Source organism: Melozone crissalis, unplaced genomic scaffold (genome assembly GCF_028551555.1).
Source record: "Melozone crissalis strain CALT ecotype California unplaced genomic scaffold, PUWL_Pcris_2 ptg000019l_1, whole genome shotgun sequence".
Classification (NCBI taxonomy): Eukaryota; Metazoa; Chordata; class Aves; order Passeriformes; family Passerellidae; genus Melozone; species Melozone crissalis.
The window spans coordinates 16,137,621-16,150,825 of record NW_026535797.1 but is presented as its reverse complement, the minus strand read 5'-3'; the positions used below and the strand labels follow the sequence as shown (position 1 = coordinate 16,150,825).

Sequence of the window (13,205 nt, the reverse complement as noted above, 5' to 3'; positions counted from 1 at the left end):
AAGTTCTCATCATAACAACAGCTCTGTAGGTTTTGAATTAATTGATTAACTATTTCTAAACTGTGACTTGCAAAAGTAATGATGACCAAGAAGAGCTTAAAGCTGATTAAATGTGACAGTTGGTAGTATTCATCTAAATAGTCTTGACAGCAGCTTTTGCCAACTTTTTATTTTCTTTTTTTTTTTTTTCTCTTCATATCTGCTTTGATCAACCTCTCCAGTGAAACTTTTAGTGATTTCCATGATGGTACCATTTAAAAGATGAAACTCCCCTGCACAGTTCTAAGTCAAGTGTTTTACCCACACAAACCAGATCAAGAAATGTGATTTCCTGTCTCAGTTCCAAAATTATAAAATCACCAAACAACAAAACAAAATGCCCTAAGTCAGACTTATTCAAAGGGCATTCATCTTATTCAAAGACTGGTATCTGCAGGTCTCCAAGTCAAGCTGAGTCAATGCTTCCCAAGTTCTGTGTAGTTTCTAAATATATAGTACAGATTTCTTGTTGGCTCATTTAGTTCTTGCGTGTATCTCGTTAAGTAAGAGGAGAACTCAAAAAATTCTATCCCTTAAATTAACTAAAAGAAACAATATGGAATTATCTTATTTTTTATAATTTCCATGATTTAGGTATCTATGCCATTCCTTACTGTTGATGAAGAGATGGCATTCTGCTTACACATTAATAAATACCTCACAGCCTTTTGTGCAATATCCTATACTTTCCTTTGGAGAAACTACTAAGTAGGTTTTTGTCATAGATGGAATGGGGTATCGTGTAGTTAAACACCCATATGTATATAATTTTTGTTAAATGAGGTATTGATAGAGCTAGTGAAGTAACAGCATTTGTACACCGAGGTTTTCAAACCTGTTTTCAAGTATGGCCCCTCATCATTAGTACACCATGATCTAGAGCAAAAACCTGGAACATGATTAGCACGTTATTGACACTTCTCTGCTGAAAAAAGGAGTATTTACATGAACTGGATACAATCTGTTTCGCACTGAATTTGATGAATGATTTAATGTCCCAAAGAATACACAGGCACCTAATACCCAGCATGTGTGCTTTTAGTTTCTGGCACTTACAGGGTAGGAATACTTACTACCAGGAAATTACTAACTTGCCATTCTGCTTTGATTCTGCAAATCCTTATCAAGATAGTGAATCCAAAGCCATGCTTGTTTTTGACCCCCTGCTGCTAATTTCTGTGCATTTCTTTCCCAAGCTTGCTAATTCTTACCAGCTGGCAGGTATAAATCCCATCCCAGTGATGAGCCAGCTTGTTTCTGTGTACAGAGCACTGATTGAGATCTTCCTCACAAATATCTATATACACAGCTTGTGATCTGAGCCTACTGTGATTAACTACAGGCTTTGCAGAACACAGCTGAGAAGGAGAAGTCAAAAGAGATTCCACTGGGGAATATAAGTACTTACAAACAAGTTGTCACATTTGTGTGAAGAATTCCTGTTTACTTGGAAGAATATAGTATTTACTCTGAAGAAATATTGTGTCTTCCCTGCAAGGCAGGTAATGCACATTTTGCTTGCAGTCATACTCAAATAACTTTTGTCATTTTAAACCCAGAGATGCATATGCATGCTACCACTGTATGATGCAAATACATGAGATATTGAACGTCGACTTGTGCCTGTTCTGCTCAGTGTGCCTCAAGCCCTCCTGCCTTAGTACCAAGTCAATTTATGGAGAAAGGAAAGTTCAGGAAGAATTGCCTTCCTCTTCCAGCAAAGTGAGGGTCCATACTCTGAAATCCAGGGAGATGCAACTCCTGCTTTGTTGCTGTCTGAAACCTGAGCTCCTTCCTTTAGCTAAATAAGCAGCATTGCACTGAAAACTAGAGAAGCACAAATCCCATTACATAGCAGCCTGAGGCTGGGCTTCACATTACAGATGTAACATGCTCCTCTGCTTCTTCAGAGAAGCTGGGGAGTGCATAACAGGGGGAAAGGGATCAGTAAGCATTTGAAAGAGCCTCTGTGAAGATGAAAGTCTCAGCAACCATTTCCCTCGGGAAGCAAAAGATGAAATGCTCTATACTACTTTCTAATTAAAAATTCAAACTGTTGCCTTATGAAAAATGTCTTACTTTTATCTTCAAACTCTGAAGTTTTTAAGACTTACTCCTAAACATACTGTTGGGGATTTCTCCCTCTTGAAAACTCCTGATGTTTTTTCAGTTCAAGACTCAGAACAGAGGCCAGGGTGGGTGTACCCCACTAATTTCAAAGCCTAGGCACTCTGTGGGCTGGCAGTGTGTAAAGGAAGCCAGAGCACACCTTGTGAGCCCTCAGCCTCCAAGAGTTATGGCCAGCAGGTTTGTGAACAGGCTGCAACTTATTCTCTGAAGGGCTCAAGAGCACTCTCCACAGGGAATACAGATGGCAAGAGCTTTGGCAGGCTGCACGTTTGGGAATCGGAGACAAGCCAGAGCTAAAACGTAGTTACTGCCACAGGAAATTAACTCAACTTAAACACTGCAAGCATAACAGTGGGGAAGACTGATCTGTCACCCTGCCTTCAGTGTCAGAAAATCCTGTGCCGAGGATTGAAGCCCAGTGGTCTGTTACATACTTCCTACCTACCTACCTCAGAGTTACCTCTTGTTACTTCAGAATGACAATGCTATGTCTCAGTAATGAAAGGGAAGAAAGCGGAGGACTATATTAAGTAGTAATAACAACTTCCTCTTTCAAATAAATTTACATTACATTTTTTGCATGGAACACTACAGTTCACAAGGTTAGCAGTATTTCTCACCAGAAAATACATTCCAGTATAAATGGACAAGCAACCAAATAAACTATCAATGATTCAGAATTAGAAGAAAATGTATTATACTTCTAAAGATCAGGATTTGCTGATGGATACATGTTGCATACTACCAATAACTTCAGTTCCTAGAAGTGACACATACTCATGTACACACACCATGAACAAAAGTCTGACAAAAATGTATCTTCTATTGTTTCTATGATAAATTACTCTCTATATTAATCATATTGATTGTGTCATGACTTTGCGTCCAATTTATCTCTAACATTGAGAAAATACAAAACTGCTGAAAATCTTCTAAAATTTTCCCCCACACTTAAGCAGAGCTTATGGACATTGTGGATCACAGCCCTTGGTCTTCCATCTGAAGGACACCACCATCAGACTGTAAACTCTATTTGCCATGTGGGTGGAGATACTGCTACTGTGGTTGCTTAACTCTGCAGTTACTAACAGCCTATGATTATTTTTACTTGAGACTGCTGCCTGATGCAGGACCAACACTGACAGCAGCTGGAAGGTGTTAACAACACATACTTAATTGCCAAAAGAACATAGATAAGACACAGTTCTCCTCAACCCAGCAACACAAGGAAATTCCACAAATCATCAAGCTAGATGAGTACTTGTCTGAGATGAGGCAGAGGAAGAAGCCCCTAAGAAGCAGTGCTGATGGTGGACAGAAACATGAAGAACAACTTGTCAAGTCAAAAGTGAAACAAAGTCAAGCTGTGTTGGCAGCCTAGTTACATCTCTGCAGGAAATAATTTGATTTGAAGAATAGGTATCTGTTAGCACTCACTCGGTTAAGAATCAGGACATTTGGCCTTGGACAGCAACTGCTGAACTCTCAGCCTACCACAAGGTTATTGTTCTTGTCCACTACATACAACACTGGCTCTCCAAAGAATAACACACAAATTATAATATTCATGTCTTATCCTCACAGTACTTAAGTGTACAGGACATACAAGAAACTGCCTCACGTTCCAGAACTGTAACCCTAGTCTTTAGGCAGTAAAGAACAGATCATAACCAGGAAGAAACTCATTCATGTCAGAGCCTGTGCTTCCTCCTCAGAGACGATTCAAGTAAGACAAACGAAGACTTGTTTACTTTGGAAGGTTAATTCCAATTGACCTAGGATCTGAATTGGTAGCAAAATCCCCAAAGTTTATTCTTCCCTACTTTGGGGAATAAACTGCACTATTTACCCAGGTTCCCTGTACAGACAGTAGCAAGAAATTATTGTCAGAGAGCAGTGCAAGTTGCAGGAGAGCTGGGTCATCTCCACAAGATGCCAGAGACAGTCTCTGTAAAGCAGCACATGCCACTTTGATAATTGCCTTACTGAGATGGCCCCTCAATGGCTTTAAGTGGGGTCAAAGGGTGCACCTAGGTGTGACCTCAGGTCATATGCTAAGACAAGTGGCATAAGGCATGACACAATTACTGCAGCTGCACAGATCCATGAATGTGCCCCAATTTTCTGCCTGCTAAACTAGCTGGAACTGCAAGTTTGTTTCTAGATGATCAAGTGGGATCAGCTAACCCCACCAAGTCACTTGCGTAAGATGCTGAGATACTGTGGTGATAAAAATAGCACAAAAATCTTTATTGACGTGAGTTTCTTCAGATTACAGAGATCTTTAAAGAGCATGTTAAGTATGACAAAAGCCTGAGTGGAGAATAGTATAAAGAGACCGAGGTGTCTCAAATGGGACATTGGTTAGCGCTTGCTCCTTTGTGATTTCTGTCCTCTTAGAGCTTCCTGCTACTAACTACTGCTGTCTTCTTAGACACAACTCTTTCTTGTGCCAGCTGTTTCTGTTTGCTCTTCTATGTCTGTGGAAGGAAGAAGGAAAGTGGGCTTGCTGGGGGCAACATGCTGCCTACACACTGTCTCCAGGGAAAGACAGAGGATCAAGAATTGGTTAGGTTGAAAATACCTATGGCAATTCTTCTCAAAGCTGGTCCTCCCTACATGGTAATCATTCAGGTGTAGCTCCTCTCTCTGTCTTCCAAGCTGGCTCCCTGTAAGTGACTTTACTTTGTTAGTAAAACGTGCTAGAATATGCTACTGCCCAATCCTCATTAATCTTACCCACTGCACTGGTACAGCACAGAGGGAGTAGCTGTTGTTGAGATAACTGGCTTCCATTAGCAACCATGTGATTGGCAGGACGATAAAGTCTTTTCCCTTGCAGGTCAGCTGCTTTTTAAGAAGAGGGCAATCCTGCTGATCCATCTTTTAGCTACAGTCTCTCACTGAGTCCCAAATCTCCTGCCTTTTAGCTTTGATACGGTTCAAGCTTTCCCCCTTGTATCAGCCCCTACCTGTCATCAGCTCCTCTGTACCAAACAGCCAATATCAGGAGTTTGACCTCAGGGCACAGTCCGGGTGGGCAGGTAAAACCTGACCACTGGACCTACTTCCTCATCTTTCATATCCTGCAATTCATGAAGAAGTATCAAATTCAAACTAAAAAACAGAAGCATGACCTTTTATAAGAACCTTCTGAAAAAGGCTCTGTTGCCTTTCTAAGTATTCTTGAAAAGAACTGTCATCTACCCTATTAAGACACAAATGCATCACAAATAAGGAGAAGAGGGAAAGCACTGAAAATCCTCACTAAATGGTAGAAGTTTTTGATGTGTGCTTGAAATACCTTTTGGTGATGCACACAAAAATATACTAAAAACCAAACCAAATCAAATATGCTATAACTGTTCTACATCTGCAAGCTCCAGCTGCAAGCCAATAGAGAGTTGCTCACACTTTTCCTGTTTATAAAATATATTAAGTCAATCAAATTCACATGACCTACAGAGCATCCTCTGTAAAGTGCTTGAGAGAATTCTAAATATAATTGCTAACATGAATGAAGAGCTATCATAAACAACATAATACTTACTTAAGTAACATACTCCCCAGTTAGTGCTTAAAACATACGAAAATCTTTACTTCCTGTAGCAAGGATGTACACACCCCTCTGCATATATGGAAATCATGTTTTCCCTTGAAACAAACATAGGCTCTGCAAGGACTCCACTTAGGCAAATGACAGAAATGGTGCCAAAATCTCAACATTCCTTCCCTTCAAATGATATGATCTAAGTACAAATTGGAAGCTGTTTAGTCTCTTTTAACACTGACAATAAAAACAGAGTTAAAAGAGAATCCAAAAGAGGAAGGCTGCTAGTCAAGACAAGACTTGTGGCATGAACAAGTCTTGTAGCCATAATCCTGTACCCTTCTCACATTGTACACACCTACCCACTGTAGATATTGTTCATTATTATATTACTGTGAGAATGTAACAGACAACCCTAGCTTTTAGTTTTTTCATTTAAAAAGACACAATATTTTACTAAGTCCTTTCTAACTACCACGAGAAATCTAAATACTTTTGTCTCAAGAAGCTTCCCTTCTGAAATGCCCTTTAATAATCTTGTTGTGAAATTAATAAATTATTAAAAGCAAAAATATTCTTACTATATAGACCATTTGGTATTTGGTATAGAATTCTTTCTACTTTCTCTTATTTTTTAATGACTTTAATTGGCTCATAATGGCACTGAAAAATATCACCAACACCTGCAGAAGGGTAAAGATCTCCCATGTGCAGTAAATGATTCATTTCACTATTTATATGATTAAACTTACAATTCTGTGAAATAATAAATCCTTTGTAAAAGCTAACTTCAAGCATGAAAGTGTTTTGAAGATTCTTTATAATGGTGGTTGTAAGTCCAAATTGACAAGATTTTAGTAGGATTTTAGTCTGGGAAAGCTTTCCTTTTGGCAAGGTCTGTGGAAAAGTGCTTCCAATACTACAGCATTTAAAATATAATTAAATTAAATTTCATGTAGAATAACGATCATCCAGTTGGAATAAAGCTGTTTCCAACAGTTTAAAAGAATTCTATGCAACAAATTCAGGAAAGGAAATGTTAAATAATACGATGCCTGATTCTGCTATCCAGAGAGTAGTTTTGTAGACAGGAGCAAATGCTCACAATGGAATCAGACCAGCACACACCAGGACGACATGTACACTCTTGCAAAAAGACATCACAGGATCTTCACAAAATTGTCAGGACCAAAATTCAATCCAGTATTCCCGTAACAGTACTACCAGTAGCACAGTGCCCCCTAACCACACATTGGAGAAACAGTTTTATACTAAATTACAGGGAATAGTGCCACCAACAACACTTCAAATAACTGCTTTTCACAACTAATTACATGGGAATGCAAAACCATGAAAGGTTCTTGAGTTTAATAACTTCAGCATTGGTCAGAAGGGGAAATTAGAAGGATAAAAAACACCAACTAGTGTCTTACTTGTCTGAGGTCGATGAAAGCTAACTGCAGGGTGTCTCCCTGGAATCCTGGCACAGGCTCAGAACTAGCAAACACTGCAAAGAAAAGGTTAAAATATTACGGATGTAGATTTATTTTTTTTAGTCTAACACAAAAATCAAGCTCTATGCAATATAAATGCTAAGTAGCATAGTTTCATAGGAATAGTTTAACAATTCACAGTGATTTAAACCAAACAAATCAACAGACAACCTTTTGACAGTTTTTCCCATAATCCTAAATAATAATACTTTTAGGAGTATTATTAGAAATTTTGCTTCAAGTTCTAACCCAGTAGTAATGCTACAACCACAGAAACCAAGACATTTTTTAGCCTGAGGTGCATGATTACTGAAGAATTTCAAAATAATACCAATTCCATGGCTGTCAATGTATTTTCAGACATCTGCCTTTGTTACAGCAAACCTTCACCTCCAGCCAAACATCATTAAAAGACAAACACTAAGGTGAGAGTTGGTTTCATGTGTAGACAACAGGTAGAAAGCCCCACATGCCATGGTCAGTGCAGAGCTGAAATGCCTGCTCATGCCTTTTAGCCTGCTTATCCGCAATGAACTTCTGCTCATTCTGAACCCAAAATTGGCTGCCAAAATTGCCAAGCAAAAATATATTCATAATACAAAAATGGCAACACTGAAAGTGAAAGAAAGTCAACTACTTGTATAAACCAGGAAAAGATCAATAGTTGTTAAACTTAAGAATAAATACACTTTTTGTTGTTATTATCCCAGTCACAAGTTAGCAACAAAGACAAACAACAACTGCCTCAGATCCTCACTCAGTTTAGATATCTTATTTCAAAAGAACTTGAGAGTATTTTTCTTATGCCCTTCAGGTAGAACTCTCAACAAAATAAAGTAGATACTACTGCAACAGCTTTAGAGAAGAGCATCCAAGGCAGTGAAAGGTAATATTTTTTTCCAAGTTTGAGAAACAGGTCATTCAATTGTAGAGGAAACAAAACAAATGTATCCAATTTCCAGATCCAGTGCTAAACTCTAGTGCTCTTAATACTAACATTTAGAAGTTACATGAAATCATTCATATATTTTCTTAAATGGTTAGTTAGAAAATATGGATTATGTTGGAGGTAAAATTCAGAAAAGCACTGCTGTCTGAGCTAAGATGATGGTAAAATAATGGCCTCAAACATTTACTTCTGAATGTATGGTTTCAACCTAAAGCAGACTAATGAATTCAGATGGACTATTTTACAAGTCTAAAAATGGCTACATGGAACACAATTTTAGATATTTACTTAAATGGTACAAGAAACTACTAGGACCATCTCAGAATACTTAAAAATAGCTTAGTAATAGATGGATATGGTCTTAGAGAAGCAGCTTTACCAGTAGAAACAGAATTTATTACTTGTATTACACTAGTGCAAAAGTTATTTTATGAGAGTCATGTAATAGGAGAATGAATTCAACTGCAATAGAACTTTATTCTTTATCAACTAGAGAAAAAAATAACAAATGCCTTAGGGAGACCATTGTAATGTCACAGACAAGTACTGGTGACATTGGCAAATGCTCATTGATTACTGTATTCAAGTGTGAATTTTAAATTGTCTGGTCTTCCTACTTTATAAGTAACACCAACTTTCTAGAGGTGTTTTAATGGAATTTTAATTGACCACAAACATGCCCTTAAAAAAAAAAAAGGAAAGAAAACAGTAGAAAAACATACCTTACATTCAGTATTTTATAGGGAGAGTTTTCTCATAATAAACTCTTTAAATCAGGAAAGACAAAACAACTTGTACAATCACCAGCCTTCAGAATTACAAAGATGCCTAAGCCTAGGAACCTTAGGCACCCTACTGCACAGCCTAGGCTGAAGGCCTCTGTGTCTGTCTACATGGCTGTTCTCTGCAGGTATTTCATGGCCACTAGCAACACCCTTTCTAAGGACAGCAAAGCTGAGCTCTGAGGCCAGCCAAATCCAAAGTTTAAAACAGAACACCACACTCCAGCACGGAATCCTAAGCAAAGCTCCACAGTAAAGAGATGAGATACATGAGTTGTGAGCTATGGTAGCACACTAATAAGGAGGATAGGCATGGTGGTCAGAAGGGGTCTTTTCTACACCCCTTAAAGCAGAAAGGTAAGGCCCACCAGATCATCTGATCTGATCCTAACTTTCCGTTCTTACACAGTACACTGTCATCAGCTTCCCCCACCAGAACCTCAGCTCTTCCAGCTACTCCACAATTATAGCTAGCACTGGGAGAAAGAAGATCAATGGCAAAAAAAGGGTTACAGAACTGAAGAATAAATAGAACTGAAAACTGTGACCTTTGGAAAGTCTTTTCAGTTAGCTTTTGGCACTTTACACTCCAGGAGATATCTTCCTACAGCAGAATACTCTTACATGCCACGGGGCAAATATTTGCATCTTTTATGTGCTCATCAAACTAAGAGAGTTTGGAATTTATCCCAATGCATTAAATAATACAGAATAATTACGTTTCTGTACTTAGTACCTAGTAGCATTGCAGCTGTAGAACAAGACGTACATAATGTACCAAACCTAATTGTTGTACAAGCTTTGTTCTCTTTAAACTACAATTTTACACTACGAATGCATTTACAACATTAGGGACACTCATTATAGCACAAACATTTATTCTCACATTTGGAACATTCTGACAGGTGACTACAATAGAATTTGCCTCATTATTATAATTTCATGAGTTCAGAGGGCAAAAAGATAATCTACTTATGGTAACATTCAGACAGTTCCCCCTCCAACCTCAGCACAGGGCTTTTAAGTTTTGCTAACAATTTTACAAAGCTAATTAAATATTTTCTACTGCACAGCATATTAGGAAGATATAAGAACAGGATTAACATTCTTAATGTCTTTGTCCTAAGGGCCCTTTTCTAGATAGTAATGAAACACTGTCATATATACATCTTTTAAAATATTCACCCCCTACAATCATTCTAGGCTTAAAGAGGATTTGCAGGGGCAGGGGGCTGGTTGTTGTTTGGCTTAATGTGCATAAAAGCATTCTGGAATTTTATAATATAGGAGAATGAAATGCAAAGATCACTATTAAACTGTCACTCTTAGGGGCAAACTGGCTGTTTGGCAGTTTGAATCAAAAACTCAAATATTTGGGAAAAATCGGTTGAAAATATACATTATATGAATCTGGTATTCACAAGGTTTTTGCTAACATGTTCTCTTCCTCTGCTTTGCTGATACTGTGTATTTAGAACAAGAACGATGTGGGTCCTCAGTATGTTCAATCTCAACATACTTCCCTGTAACAGAGAGTTTAGAAATATAAAGAAGATAGGATCAAATGAAACAAATATACAAAAACAGGCTGGGAGGTAACACATAAATTATAATGATTAATATAAATGTTGCAAAGATTACTTCAGTCCATTTTCTTTTTAATATTGCGCTTTGATCTTATAATTACATTTTGTATACAGGATATATGAGAATAGACATATATACATATATGTATTAATGGAGATCTTAAGATAAAGGCTGTATCTACTAAATGGAATTTAAGATATCTTTAACTGTAAGTTGCACTGAATTTCTACACAATTCTAGATTTATTAACAGGTCTCCTAATTTTATTGGCTCAAAATCCCATCTTTTAGGCATCATCTGGTTGTGCCTCTCTGTTGGTCTGGGAATTAAGAACCTAATTCTTGACAAATAGTTTTGCTGTTCAGTGGAAGAAATGAAAAACCAAAGTCCAGACTTTGAATCAAAAGCTAAATGAGGACAGCTTAACTCCAGCCTCATAGCATTGGTTCACAGGTGGGATAGCAAAGCTACAGAAGCATTTTTAAAGGAAGAGCAGAGAATCAGGCGACTATCTCAGCCTCTTTGCAGCCCTGTTGGATGCTCCAGCTGTTCAAACAGGCCTGGAGGGAGCCTTGCTGAGGGAGCTGCCAGCTGGCCAGGCAGCAGCTCCCGGTGCCAGCAAGGTCTCTGTGCTTCCTGTGCCCCCGCGCTGCCACATGCGGGCGGCAGATGAAGGATGGCCTCCAGCCAGTGAGGTTAACCTGACTGCCCAGAGGGGACAGGAGGCACGTAAAGCAAGGGGCCTCCAGAGAAGAATATGTGCCTTTTCAAGGAAATACAGTATCTGAGCTCCCCAGCTTCTGGTATGCCCACCTGGAGACCACTTTTGGTGCTCAGCAGAGAGAGAACACCTTGGTCAGGATGTCACTTGCTCTTGGATGCTGCCACTCTCCACGCAGTGGGGGAAAGGAGGGACTGCCAGGAAGCCACACAGAGGGCTGATCAGGAAAATACAGAGTACTTTGCACTAACTCTCCACTAATCCTTGCTTGCTTATAGGCAAGATCCAAGACCTTTTCACCCGTTCATATCTGGGTGAAGAAGGACGCTCACTCACCCATATTTCATTCTTTTAACTAATCCTGCCTCACAATTCATGTTAAAATACATAAATAAGAAAAAACAAAAACATTCAGCTCTTCCAACAATTACAACTTTAGACAAGTTTGAATTCCTTAATAAGAACCTGATGTAAGATAAGTAGATCTGAGTGGTGCCTCTGAAAAGCTAATTTTTTATTATGCACACCTTTCTTCCTGTAAAGTTAAATACAGTAACTCACATTTGAATTTCATCTTCAAGCAACAGAAACACCCCCTTCCCAACCCGTTTCCTTCCTTGGGGAACCAAAATGTAATTTTCAAGAAAAAGACCACTCTTTGGATTTTATTCAATGGGACTTAGTACGTTCTATTTTCTGAACAGTGCTTCAGGAATCTCAATCACCCTACTGAAAATAACCACTAAGAAAGAACGGTACAAAATACAGAGGTAAAACACTGCTCTAGGTTATAAAATTTGCAGAGGAAGTAGAGAAATACTTTCATTAGAACAGGACAAATTAAAATAAAACTCAAATCTTTTTGGAATGTTTGGAAGGAAACAAAAAACATGCCAGAAGAAGCGTGAGATGATGATGGCTTTTTTTTTTTTAAGAAGAGAACTTACTGACTTTAACAGATTGCTGGATTGTTGTTTGGACTGTTCATTGTTTTTAAACAGAAAAGAAAAAAAACGAACAAATTATAATATCTTTCTGATTTTATTTAGATCTCTCCAGTTCATATTAGAAAGAGTAAAATTATGTTTAAGATCAGAAAAAAAAGTCTACAATATTGGCAAGAACTTTTAAAACTTTGCCTTCAGATATTAATAATTTTCTACATGTCATCTAAATTCTTAGTTCAAAATTCATCTGAGTATACTCCATTGTAAGTAAAATGTCAAACCCATTAATACAATACAGTAGAAAACTCCCAACAGTTGTGAATTATTTGCCCACTCTAAGCACTAATTGAAATGTCACTGTCGTATCCATTAATCCCACAGCACCAAAGAATAAAGCTGGGGGAGGGTGATGAGCAAGAACATAAATCACAGGCATCACAGTGAGGCCTGGAATGTGCCTGTGATGGACCTTATGAATGAAACCACATCAGCAAAGCAGTCTGAGTAAAACCTTGTGTCACTCCTTTATTCCACAGACTGCAAAATGTGGTTTGTTGCAACACACTATTCTGACAAGCTTCCATAATTGTATTTAAGCTGCTCAAAGGGTTTCTGTGCAAAATAATTTTTCCTAACATGCTTTAAAAGCTTTTCACACAGGAAGAAATTAAGTTCATTCTATTAGCCTTGTACAGCCCATGCTAGAAATTACACAGTGGTGGAAGAATGTATTTTCCAGTTTTTAAGTTACTAGCTTTATGAAACTTTCTTATTTTGGCCAAAGCTTTGGTATGTCCTGTCCATGCCATATACTCAGAATAACAGCTACATATGAAAAACCACGTCGTCTTACAGTTATATTACCTTTTTATTTTAAAATAATGAAATGTTATCATGTTAGACTAAATAAAACTCTACTAAGATTTCTTCACTGATGAAGTTTCTGCTGTGCATCAACCAAAGATGGTAGACAGAATGGCAATAGAAATTAGGATGACACAAACCAG

At 38.0% G+C, this 13,205-nt stretch overlaps 1 protein-coding gene across 6 annotated transcripts in view; it reads right to left on the bottom strand.

Annotated features, from left to right (window-relative positions):
- Window positions 1-13,205, bottom strand: part of EXOC6 (exocyst complex component 6) — an 87,224-nt gene that overhangs the window by 16,836 nt on the left and 57,183 nt on the right. For 5 of the 6 annotated variants that reach the window (XM_054277379.1, XM_054277384.1, XM_054277380.1 and 2 more), the window contains one exon: window positions 7,153-7,226. In XM_054277379.1, coding sequence (XP_054133354.1) covers window positions 7,153-7,226 — 74 coding nt within the window. Of the gene's footprint in view, window positions 1-7,140; window positions 7,227-13,205 lie in introns of those variants that run through there. The other variant, XM_054277383.1, reaches the window with a different exon arrangement.